Source organism: Mus caroli, unplaced genomic scaffold, assembly GCF_978045245.1.
Source record: "Mus caroli unplaced genomic scaffold, Mus_caroli_1 scaffold_7, whole genome shotgun sequence".
Classification (NCBI taxonomy): Eukaryota; Metazoa; Chordata; class Mammalia; order Rodentia; family Muridae; genus Mus; species Mus caroli.
In genome coordinates this window covers 26702605-26715419 of record NW_028227262.1, presented here as the reverse complement: position 1 = coordinate 26715419, position 12815 = coordinate 26702605, and the positions used below count along the sequence as shown (strand labels likewise).

Sequence of the window (12815 nt, the reverse complement as noted above, 5' to 3'; positions counted from 1 at the left end):
CAAATCCCAGGAACATAGAAAAATTCAGTAAATTCATCAACACCAAAGCAAATCAGATGTATGGATATAATTTTAAAAATTAAAAACAGCCACTATACCCCCAGTTCCAATGAATACAAAGTGGAAAATACAATGTAGCTTAAACAGTTAGGTTAAAAAATAGAGAGAAGCTTTATTACGGAAGTCGCAGAAAAGGAAGTCTGAGAAAAAGAAAGAATTTTGTAGAGTCTACAAGGAATGAAATTCTGCACTAAGTAATCAGATAGATATCAAATTAATAATATACCTTATGCTGTACCTCAATTTGTTAGCACCACTAGAACAGGCCAAATTAAAAATTGATGAAAGGAAGGAAATAATAAATATGGCAGAATTAATGATGGAGATCAAAGGTAAATCACAAAGACAAGTAAACTTGATTAGACCTCATCTAAACCCAAAGAAAGTTAAAACCCAAATTAGCAAATTAGAGGTTACTATTACAGCACACACTGTGAAATCCATGGGGTTCTTACAGAATAATCTGAAAACGTTCATTACAATAAATTTAAAAAATCCAAAATAAACAAATGATTTTCTGGATATTTATATTCTACCAAAAGTGAGCCAAAAGGATGTGAAAAACCTGAATGGATTGGCAATGAGAAATAGAATTGAAGAAACAATTAAAGAGACCTGGCACAATAAAATCTGAGACTGGGAAGAACTCATTTTTGAATAGAACCAAACTTCAAAAAGGAAATATTGTTGTATAAAGATTCAAAGAGAGGAATGCTTCCAAAGCTGTTCGGTGAATCTAGAACAGCCCTGAGACCAAAAGCAGATAAGGATACAGTGACAAGAACTCTTCAGAATAATTTACCAATGAATGATAAGAGAAAGACCACAGTGAAATTCTTACATGCCAAATTCAACCACACATTAAGCAATTCATATCCCATGATAAAACTGACTTTGTACTAAGAATACATGGATGGTTTTACAACTGTAAAACAACATATAAATAGAATCAAGAGTTAAAAAACACACGGTCATCTCAGTGGATCCAACAAATAGTCTGTTTTCAAAACACCAGTTACAAAAGGTCAAGAAACACACACAAAGATGCTCAACACATATGGATCTCAATAAACTGCAGGTTATGAGAACAAAGGAACCTATATGCACAGGAGGTGTGACATCAAATTAGTATGACGATAAAGCTCAGGGATTCTACAAAACTCCAAAGTGAAACCAGTATACAGTACAGGTATGCGATGCCCATATACAAGCCCATATGAATCAAAGCTAACGTATAAGAGAGACATCGACATCCCTGTGGCAGTCTCAGCAGATCTCAACAGTGTTGGGAAATGAAGCCAACTTCAATGCCTATTGGTGGATTACAGGGAATCTCTTGGGCAATTTATGGAAGCATCACCTGTCAATAAAATGCTGTTGGCCTATTAGCTTCGGCAGGAAATTGGGAGGTGGAAGTTCAAGTATAGAGAGAATTTCTGGGGTAGAGTTAGTGTGAGAGCCCCAAACTGAGAGGTAACCAACAGAAAAGAATAAACAGGATAATTGAATAATTCATTCTTGCAGTCATACTTTTATGAACTTGGGCACATGGAGGAAATTCCAGTTACATGAGTGGATAGAGAAAATTTGTAAATATGTGCTCGTTGGACTTTTATTCAGATATTTAAAAGAGAGGCATCTTGTCTATAGAGAAATGAATGGATTTGTAAATTGTCAATATAAGAAAAGAGTATGAGACTAGGAGAAATTATCTCTGTAAGTCCCCCATATGTGGAACCTAGGGAAACAGAGGAATGAAAGCAGAGAGGGTCAATTAAGGAAGGAGGGAGCCAGCAGGAGATGTAGGATGTCATTGTAAGATGGATGAAGATGCTCAGAGTACACTACATTAATATATAAAAATATTTCTGTTAAACCATTATTTTATACATTTATTATTCACTAAAATTTATATATGTAAATTTTTTCATTATATATTAGATGCACAATAAATGGTTCCTTTGCCTCATAAAAATAATGCACTTCCCTTTCCCTCTTCCCTGGTATAAATATTTGTTTCGATTCTGAAAATTCAGGATGTTAGACATCAATCCATTTAATGAAATTCCCTCCATTTTTAATAAGATGTACAAAATATTCAATCATTAAATGAAATGGGAAAATCCACTGATTAATCACAGAAGAGATATTCTGTCTGCTAGGCAATCTGCAGCATAGTATTTTGTTGTTTCTCCAGGTCAACCACAAAGAGGAAGATTCATGTTCCTATTTCTATTGCATGGAGGGAAGACATGCAAGTGCAGAGCATGTGGCCTATGCTATTTACTCCCTCAGCAAGAGCTACATCTACCTTGACACAGAGACCAGCAGCATCTTGCCCTGCAACCAGATTCACACAGTTCAGGCACATTTTATTCTGAAGGGGGACTTGGGAGTGCTGAAAGAGCTCGTTTTCTACTACCTGGTGAGTACTGGCTCCAAATTGAAACAATGAACAAACAACAACAACAAACAAACAAACAAACAAAAACAGAACAAAACCAAACCAAAGAATTCTTTTCTCTCTTGACCATGTCTCTCTTTACACATTGGGTTCTAGACTGGGTATTTCTTCCTGAAATACAATAGATTCATCTATTTTTTCTAACATAGTTAGAACAAAGCCTTGTAAAATATAGATAGATCCTTGAAAATACTTTCCATTTTAGGTCATGGCCCAGGGCAGCATCATCCAGACTGGAAACCACACTCACCAGGTGGAGCCAGGAGAAGGTAAGTGTTTCCCCACAAAGTAACATTTCCCCAACTCAGTGTCCACATACTTACCAATGGAATCTTACCACTGAGCAACTAACTGTGCCATCATAGTGTGTGTCTCCATAGACACTCTCCACAGTAGGAACTCATGGCTTTGCCGTCCAATGTAAGTTCTCAATCATGCCATGACCTTCAGGAAAGTCTCAGGGTCCCAACCTGAGTATCATTCAACATGGTGAAATATCTAATCTGCATATGTAACACCTGAATACACAAAATACTCCAAGATAAAATCTACATGAGGAACCTATGCATTCACATACAGATAATCCCCAACAAGGCAAATGAGTTAGTTATCTTAGTGATGGTCAAAAAAAAAAAAAATCTGGAGGGCATCAGACTTGGTTCTTAACAATATAACTACACTGATTTTCATGTATTTTTATTATTTTTAAATTATGTGTGAGGTGCAAGTCAGTACAGGTACTCTGAAACCCAGAGGCATCAGATCCCCTGGATATTTTGGAGACAGAATTACAGTTCTGAGCACCTTGCTGTGGGTGCTGGAAATCAAACCAGGGTCTTCTAGAAGAGCATCAACTGATCTTAACTTCAGAATTATCTCTTGAGCTCTTTATTTTTACTTCTAAAAACATTTTTTATTCTTTGAAAGTCACATATATTTATGTGTATTATAACCAAACCCTCTCCCCACTAATCCCCGGACTCCTCCCTGACTCACCAGGCCCCTTCCCTATTCTACATCTCTTTTTAAACCTATTGAGTTCAATTAGTGCTACCCATACATAAAAACGTATTGGGAAAGCCCCTGAAACATAGACAGTCTACCAGGGGCCACATTGCTGAAGAGATTTGACTTTTCCTCCCCTCAGTAGCCTTCAACTGTCAATAGCTCCTCAACTAATTGTGGGTCTTCACAAACGCCTCCCCTTCCATGCTGGAATATTGACTGGCTTGCTGTCGTGAAGGTACAGGGCAGGGAATCATAGCTGCTGTGACTTTATCAGTGAAGTCACCTTGTCATCTTCTGGTGATATTTGCTCAATTCTACCAAAATGTGACTCCCTTTCCACTCCCTTATTTGGGCCTCTTGCACCCACTCCTATTAAAATCCAAGTACCCACTGAATCCTGGTAATCTCAATTCTATGTTCTTGCCACCCTTTCCTTCCAAAAGAGCACTTACCACGTGCAAACCCATGTTCTACAATATGCCTTTTCTTATTCACTTCTCTCCATGGTCATAATGACTGCATCGAGCACAATTGAAACCATACACTACTTATAGGAGTCTCACGCAAGCCAATGACAGTAAAACTATTCGTACATTGAATTAAAAGCAGGACATACTGGGAATAATTATATAACCACTCTAATAGCTTAAAAGTTATATAGAAAAGGGCTCTGGGGGGGTACTGGTTAGTTCATATTGTTGTTCCACCTATAGGGTTGCAGATCCCTTTAGCTCCTTGGGTACTTTCTCTAGCTCCTCCATTTGGGGCCCTGTGATCCATCCAATAGCTGACTGTGAGCATCCACTTCTGTGTTTGCTAGGTCCGGGCATAGTCTCACAAGAGACAGCTATATCAGGGTCCTTTCTGCAAAATCTTGCTAGTGTATGCAATCGTGTCAGCTTTTGGAGGCTGATTATGGGATGGATCCCCGGATATGACAATCTCTAGATGGTCCATCCTTTCATCTCAGCTCCAAACTTTTGTCTCTGTAACTCCTTCCATGTGTGTTTTGTTCGTGAATCTAAGAAGGAGCAAACTGTCCACACTTTGGTCTTCGTTCCTCTTGAGTTTCATGTGCTTCACAAATTTTATCTTATATCTTGGGTATTCTAAGTTTCTGGGCTAATATCTATCCACTTATCAGTGAGTACATATCATGTGAGTTCTTTTGTGATTGGGTTACCTCACTCAGGATGATACCCTCCAGGTCCATCCATTTGCCTAGGAATTTTATAAATTCATTTTTTATAGCTGAGTAGTATTCCATTGTGTAAATGTACCACATTTTTCTGTATCCATTCCTCTGTTGAGGGGCATCTGGGTTCTTTCCAGCTTCTGACTATTATAAATAAGGCTGCTATGAATATAGTGGAGCATGTGTCCTTCTTACCGGTTGGAACATCTTCTAGATATATGCCCAGGAGAGGCATTGTGGGATCCTCCAGTAGAACTATGTCCAATTTTCTGAGGAACTGGCAGACTGATTTCCAGAGTGGTTGTACAAGCTTGCAATCCCATCAGCAATGGAGGAGTGTTCCTCTTTCTCCACATCCTCGCCAGCATCTGCTGTCACCTGAATTTTTGATCTTAGCCATTCTGACTGGTGTGAGGTAAAATCTCAGCTTGTTTTGATATCCATTTCCCTGAGGATGTTGAACATTTTTTCAGGTGCTTCTCAGCCCTTCGATATTCCTCAGTTGAGAATTCTTTGTTTAGTTCTGTACCCCAGTTTTTAAAAGGGTTATTTGATTTTCTGGAGTCCATCTTCTTGAGTTCTTTGTATATATTTGATATTATTCCACTATCAGATTTAGGATTGGTAAGGATCTTTTCCCAATCTGTTGATGGCCTTTTTGTCTTATTGAAGGTGTCCTTTGCCTTACAGAAGCTATGCAATTTTATGAGGTCCCATTTGTCGATTCTTGATCTTACAGCACAAGCGATTGGTGTTCTGTTCAGGAATTTTCCCCCTGTGCTTATATCTTCCAGGCTTTTCTCCTCTTTCTTCTCTATAAGTTTCAGTGTCTCTGGTTTTATGTGGAGTTCCTTGATCCACTTAGACTTGAGCTTTGTACAAGGAAATAAAAATGGATCAATTGAGTCTTCCACATGGTAACTGCCAATTTAGCCAGCACCATTTGTTGAAAATGCTATCTTTTTTTCCACTGGATGGTTTTAGCTCCCTTATCTAAGATCAAGTAACCATAAGTGTGTGGGTTCATTTCTGAGTCTTCAATTCTATTCCATTGATTACCTGTCTGTCACTGTACCAGTACCATGCAATTTTTTTTTTTTATCACAACTGCTCTGTAGCACAGCTTGAGGTCAGGGACGGCAAATCTCCCAGAGGTTCTTTTATTGTTGACAATAGTTTTTGCTGTCCTAGGTTTTTTATTATTTCAGGTGAATTTGCAAATTGCCCATTCTAAGTTGGTGAAGAATTCAGTTGGAAATTTCATGGGGATTTGCATTGAATCTATATATTGCTTTCGGTAAAATCGTCATTTTTATTATATTAATCCTGCCAATCCATGAGCATGGAAGATCTTTCCATCTTATGAGATCTTCTTCCATTTCTTTATTTATAGACTTGATGTTCTTATCATACAGATCTTTCACTTCCTTAGTTAGAGTCACACAAGGTATATTAAATTATTTGTGACTATTGTGAAGGATGTTGTTTCCCAAATTTCTTTCTCAGCCTGTTTATCCTTTGTTTAGAGAAAGGCCACTCATTTGAGTTAATTTTATATCAAGCTACTGCGCTGGAACTGTTTATCAGGTTTAGGCGTTCTCTGGTGGAATTTTTAGGGTCACTCTATATACTATCATATCATATGCAAAAAGTGATATTTTGACTTCTTCTTTCCAATTTTTGTCCCCTTCATCTCCTTTTGTTGTCTAATTGCTCTGGCTATGACTTCAAGTACTATATTGAATAGGTGGGGAGAAAGTGGGCATCCTTGTCTAGTCCCTGATTTTAGTGGGATTGCTTCAAGTTTCCCTACATTTAGTTTGATGTTGGTTTGATTTATATTGCTTTTATTATGTTTGGGTATGGGCCTTGAATTCCTGATCGTTCCAAGACTTTTGTCATGGAGTGTTGGATTTTTTTCAAATGCTTTCTCAGCATCTAGCAAGATGATCATGTGGTTTTTGTCTTTTAGTTTGTTCATATAGTAGATTACATTGATGGTTTTCCATAGATTAAACCATCCCTGCATCCCTGAATTGTAGCCTACTTGATCATGATGGATGATCATTTTGATGTGCTCTTGGACTCGGTTTGTGAGACTTTTATTGAGTATTTTTGAGTACATATTCATAAGGGAAATTCATCTGGAGTTCTCTTTCTTAGTTGGGTCTTTGTGTGGTTTAAGTATCAGAGTAATTGTGGCTACATAGAGTGAACTGGGTAGAGTACCTTCTTTTTCTTTTTTTGTGGAATATTTTGAGGGGAATTGGAATTAGGTCTTCTTTTAAGGTCTGATAGAACTCTGCAATTAACCCATCGGGTCCTGGGCTTTTTTTGGTTGGGAGACTATTAATGACTGCTTCTATTTCTTTAGGGGATATTGGACTGTTTAGATCGTTAATATGATCCTAAGTTAACTTTGGTACCTGGTATCTGTCTAGAAAATTGTCCAATTCATGAATGTTTTCCAGTTTTGTTGAGCATAGGCTTTTTTTAGTAGGATCTGATGATGTTTTGAATTTCCTCAGGTTCTGTTGTTATGTCTCCCTTTTCATTTCTGATTTTGTTAATTAGGATACTGTCCCTGTGCCCTCTAGTTAGTCTGGCTAAGGGTTTATATATCTTGTTGATTTTCTCAAAGAACCAGCTCCTGGTTTACTTGATTCTTTGTATAGTTCTTTATGTTTCTACTTGGTGGATTTCAGCCCTGAGTTTGATTATTTTCTGCCGTCTACTCCTCTTGGGTGAATTTGCTTCCTTTCGTTCTAGAGCTTTTAGGTGTGCTGTCAAGCTGCTAGTGTATGCTCTCTCTAGTTTCTTTTTGGTAGCACTCAGAGCTAGGAGTTTTCTTCCTAAGACTGCTTTAATTGTGTCCCATAAGTTTGGGTATGTTGTGGCTTCATTTTCATTAAACTCTATACACTATTTCTTCCTTAACCAAGTTACCATTGAGTAGAGTGTTGTTCAGCTTCCTCGTGAATATTGGCATTCTGTTATTTATGTTTTTGTTGAAGATCAGCCTTAGTCCATAGTGATCTGATAGGATTCATGGGATAATTTTGAGATTTTTGTATTTGTTGAGACCTGTTTTTTGAACAATTATATAGTCTATTTTGGAGAAGGTACCATGAGGTGCTGAGAAACAAGCATATCCTTTTGATTTAAGATAAAAGTTTCTGTAAATATCTGTTAAATCCATTTGGTTCATATCTTCTGTTAGTTTCCATGTGTCTCTGTTTAGTTTCTATTTCCAGGATCTGTCCATTGATGAGAATGGGGTGTTAAAGTCTCCCAATATAATTTTGTGTGGTGCAATGTGTGCTTTGAGCTTTACTGAAGTTTCTTTAATGAATGTGTATGCCCTTGCATTTGGAGCATAGATATTCAGAATTGAGAGTTCATCTTGGAAGATTTTAACTTTGATGAATATAAAATCCCTCTCCTGGATCACAGGGCCCCTAATGGAGGAGCTAGAGAAAGTACCCAAGGAGCTAAAGGGATCTGCAACCCTATAGGTGGAAGAAAAAATATGAACTAACCAGTACCCCCTGGAGTGAGTGTCTCTAGCTGCATATGTATCAGAAGATGGCCTACTCAGGCATCAGTTGAAAGAGAGTCCCATTGGTCATGCAAACTTTATATGCCTCAGTACAGGGGAATGCCAGGGCCAAGAAGTGGGAGTGGGTGGGTAGGGGAGTGGGGGGATGGGGATGGGGGACTTTTGGGATAGCATTGGAAATGTAAATGAGGAAAATACCTAATAAAAAATTTTTAAAAATGTTATATAGACACTGGCTAATAGCAAGTTTTAGATGTAAACATGCTTTGTCTATTCAGTCATAGATATCTTTCAAGTCATTTCTAGACGTGGTAGATACTCTGTGGATGCTCAGCAAATTTACTGAAAAGAGGCTTCCTTGCCATTGATCAATTATAAAAACCTTTAGCTATTTAATAAATTATGCAATTGGTTCTTCAACAAACATTAAGTGGGAGTCATAGCACCCATCATGAGAAGGCTTATGAATCCCCTCAGGTTCACCAGAAACAATAAGAGAGACATCATTTTCTCCCAAAAGATGTAAACACTATGAACATTGCACTGAGTGAAAGTTTATTACCAAAGATATTCTTATTCTTGCCAAGTGTGGCTTGCTCCTCTGAGATGATTATTAATTTTCAGCTCCCTGACTATCAGGCTTTCCTCTCTGTTAATCTTCCTTTTATCTGAATAATAAATGGGACATCAGTCAAGGTTGTCTCAGTCCTTTTTATAAAATATAGCATGCTGTTTGGGATGCTAAGGGATAAAAGAGATAAGAGGTTAGTATATGATTAGCTGTAAATAACCAACATAACTTTTGACAGTGAACACCTTGGTGGAAGATATCTTTGTGATATTCTCCTGAGATCATTAGCGTGCAAGCAACTAACCACAGGAGAGGTAGACTGTCTTCCACATATAGACTGACCTCCAAATCCCTGTGTTCAGTTACTTGGGGTTGCCTGTCAGTAGTCTGACCCATAACCATCTCTTTCCATTCCCCCCAGCTCCAGTAAAAGGCAACTTTGCCTTGGAGATCCCTGTGGACTTCAGCATGGTCCCCATGGCTAAAATGCTCATCTACACCATCTTGCCTGATGGAGAAGTGATTGCAGATTCTGTAAACTTTGAAGTTGAAAAGTGTCTTCGCAACAAAGTGAGGGATTTATTACCTATAACTTCTATTTTTAAAGGGGGGGGTCTGAAGGACAGAGATTTGAGATAAATATGCTAAATCCATTCATTGGTGTGTGCTTCCATGGCAAAGATGTGGACAGTACCAGAGTGCCAGATTTCAATTTATAAACCCCACATGTGATTGGAGGGCTAAGAGAGGGGAAGCAAGGTTGTGTAGAGGGAGAGAGGAGAACCGAATCCTTCATAACTACATTAAAGTTGTGTGAGTGACATTTTACTGTATTTATCTGCGTGTGCACGTGTGCATGTGAATGCACACATGTAGAGGAAAGAGGACAAGTTTCACAAGTCTGTGCTCTTCTTCCTCATGGGTCTGAGAGGTCAAGCTCAGGTCAATAGGCTTGTCGGGGGATGCCTTTACCCACTGATCCATCTCATACATCCTTAATGTCATATAATCTTATGCGAGACCAGTCATAGGATCCAGGCCTATCAATTGTTAGGATATTTATTTTCCCTCCAGTTTTTCATTATGATTTTTTCTTAGGTGTGATAAGAACATAAGACCCTTGCTAGTATTAATTTTTATGACACAGCATATTGAGTGTGTGCTATATCACACATCTTCAGTTCCTAGTCACATTAGGCAGCTGAAACTATGTCCGTTGGTGAGCATCTGCATTTTTCTTACTCTAGAGCAGCTAAGGCCACCTCTGATCTGCTTTCATCATCCCCTTTCAATACACTCCAGTCTTCAGCAGCTTGATTCTGTCCCTGAATTGAAATAGGAAGGACTGAGAGATGAAGGTGAATGGCAGATAATCCCATAGCCAGACAGAGAGGCAAATGTAGACATATTTCCAATTACAATACTGATCTGATTTTTCTACCGTAGGTATAAGATTCATCATGAAAAAGTCCTTTAAATTAAGTAACTATGTTGGGTGGTTGTGGCATGATCCTTTAATCCAAGCACAGGGGTGGCAGGCAGATCTGAGTTCAAGGCCAGCCTGGTTTATAGAGTGAGTTCCAGGACAGCAAGGACTACACAAATGCGCGCGCACGCGCGCACACACACACACGCGCACACACACACACACACACACACACACACGGAGAGAGAGAGACAAACAGAGAGAGAGAGAGAGAGAGAAACAGAGACAGACATACAGAGACAGACAGAGAGAGACAAAGACAGAGAGAGACAAAGATGGAGATAGAGAGAAAGAGATGGAAAGAGAGAGGGAGGGGGAAATGTGGAGGAGGGGTAGGAAAAGAAGGAGAGATGATGGAGAGGGAGTGTACCTTCCATGTTGCAGAGATGGCTCAGTAGGTAATAGCACTGATTTCTGATTCCAGCATTCATGTAAATGCCAGGCATGACCAGAAGGTCTTACAACCCTAGTGTTGTGGAGGCTAGAGGCAGGAGAATTGCTAGGACTTCCTTCGGCCAATTTAGCTCCAAGATTATGAGGGACATTCTCAAGAGAATAAGGTAGAAAGTGGGAGCAGGGCACTCACACCCTCCTATGGCCTCTGATGGGTGCACGGGTGTATGCACCTGCACACGCATGTGCATTACACCACAGTCACATACATGTGCACATACACAAAAAAATGAGTTAATTGAAGAAATTCAATGAAAATCATCCTTTTGTTGCTTTGGAGTTTGACTGACACATTTCCTGTCTTCCTAAATTAATCCCAGGGGAGAAAGGGGAAGCAAGGAACTTCAGTTGTGCTTTTGACAGTATTCATTATCTGGAAAAACAGATGTGTGTGCAGAGAATCAGGGTGACTTCGAGTGGCAGATTTCAGGACTGCAAAAGCAGGAAACGTCACTACTAAGCTTGATTTTCCTTCTCGCAGGTGGACCTGAGCTTCAGCTCATCTCAAAGTCTTCCCTCCTCACAAACCCGTCTGCGGGTCACCGCTTCTCCTCAGTCCCTCTGTGGCCTGAGAGCTGTGGACCAGAGTGTGCTGCTCCTGAAGCCCGAGGCTGAGCTCTCCCCTTCCTGGGTGAGTCCCTTTCTGCCTCTGTCCAAAACCCATCCACAGAGTCCAGAAGTGACCCTGGCTCTGATGAAACAGTGATTGTTCAGACACTAGGGATCTTGAATGCAAAAATACTGCATTTAATGCTGACAGCTTCTGTAAGGGAGCTCTTCATTGTAAAATCCCGAAGAACGGATCAGAAAACTTTAGCCAATAAACTGAAGACATGGAAGGAAATAAGGCGCTCTGTGAGTTGCAGAGCCTTCTGTGCTCTTACTGCACCTGTCGTGCCCCAGGAGTGGCTTGTCCCCTTCAGATGCTCTTGGTGGAGCTTTTCAGAGTCACGCTGCATGTGGGAGCCAAATGAAACTGTTTACACAAATAGAATCTTACAATCTCAAGAGTTACCCAAATAAGAGAAAAGGATAGAATTATTTAAAATTTTTAAATTTTAAAATGCAAGGTTCTCAACTTGTTTTGAAAATTCTCAGAAGCACAAATGAAACCATACAGTATTTATAGGTGTCTTGCCCAAGATATTAACAATAAAACTCCTCCTTTTATTGAATTAAAAACAGAATTTATTAGGAATAATTATATGATCACTCTATGGTGTAAAAATTATTTTTGACACTGGCTAGTAGCATGTTTTAGAATGTACAGTAGATATGTAAATATAAAAACAGAACTCCTTAGTTAAGGTAATGCTGGGAAATTACCAGTCTTAAACTAACATGTAAATTAAACCAATATTAAATTAAGTTATTTAGATAACTTAAATAAGTTAAATAAGAGATTTTATGAAGGTCATGCAGAAAATTCTTTGGGAAGTATCCATCTAAAATATTTTCATTTTTGATTTTTACGTTCCCAAAATCTATTCTATAGAGATTTCTTGAGCAGTTGTTTTTAGCTGACGAATACTGGCAATTTCTTTAAAAACTGCAAGGGTTATTTAAAGGGGGATGGAGTTCCCTTGTTCATACCACCCTGCTATCTCTGTGAACTGGGTGCCTTGTACTACTGATTAGAAGAGCTATTTCTTGAACATTCCGGTATTTGTAGTACTCACATTTATTTGGGGGCGGGGGAGGTGAGTATGTTTCAAGAGAGAGGGTCCTGCCAGAACCAACGAGTCAGTCAACTCGGGAAGCACAATGTTAGACAAAGCTAACTTGGAAAGTGCTCCCCACATGTCCCTCCTCATCTCCTGTCTCTTACAGATATACAGTCTGCCAGGTATGCAGCTCAACAAATTCATTCCAAGTTCCCACCTGTCTGAAGACCAAGAAGACTGTATAAGGTCCAGATCATGGGTGGTTGAGAAGCACACATATTCGGTACCACATGGAAGAGAGAAGGATGTCTACAGATATGTGGAGGTAAGCCCTATTATCTACTGACATGCTGCT

General features: G+C 39.1%; 1 protein-coding gene across 2 annotated transcripts in view; it reads left to right on the top strand.

Annotated features, from left to right (window-relative positions):
* Positions 1-12815, top strand: part of LOC110295777 (murinoglobulin-1) — a 53368-nt gene that overhangs the window by 22079 nt on the left and 18474 nt on the right. For both annotated transcript variants that reach the window (XM_085839973.1, XM_085839972.1), the window contains exons 12-16: positions 2258-2485; positions 2730-2793; positions 9279-9427; positions 11278-11427; positions 12627-12785. In XM_085839973.1, the coding sequence (XP_085696099.1) occupies positions 2258-2485; positions 2730-2793; positions 9279-9427; positions 11278-11427; positions 12627-12785 (750 nt within the window). The remainder of the gene's footprint in view (positions 1-2257; positions 2486-2729; positions 2794-9278; positions 9428-11277; positions 11428-12626; positions 12786-12815) is intronic.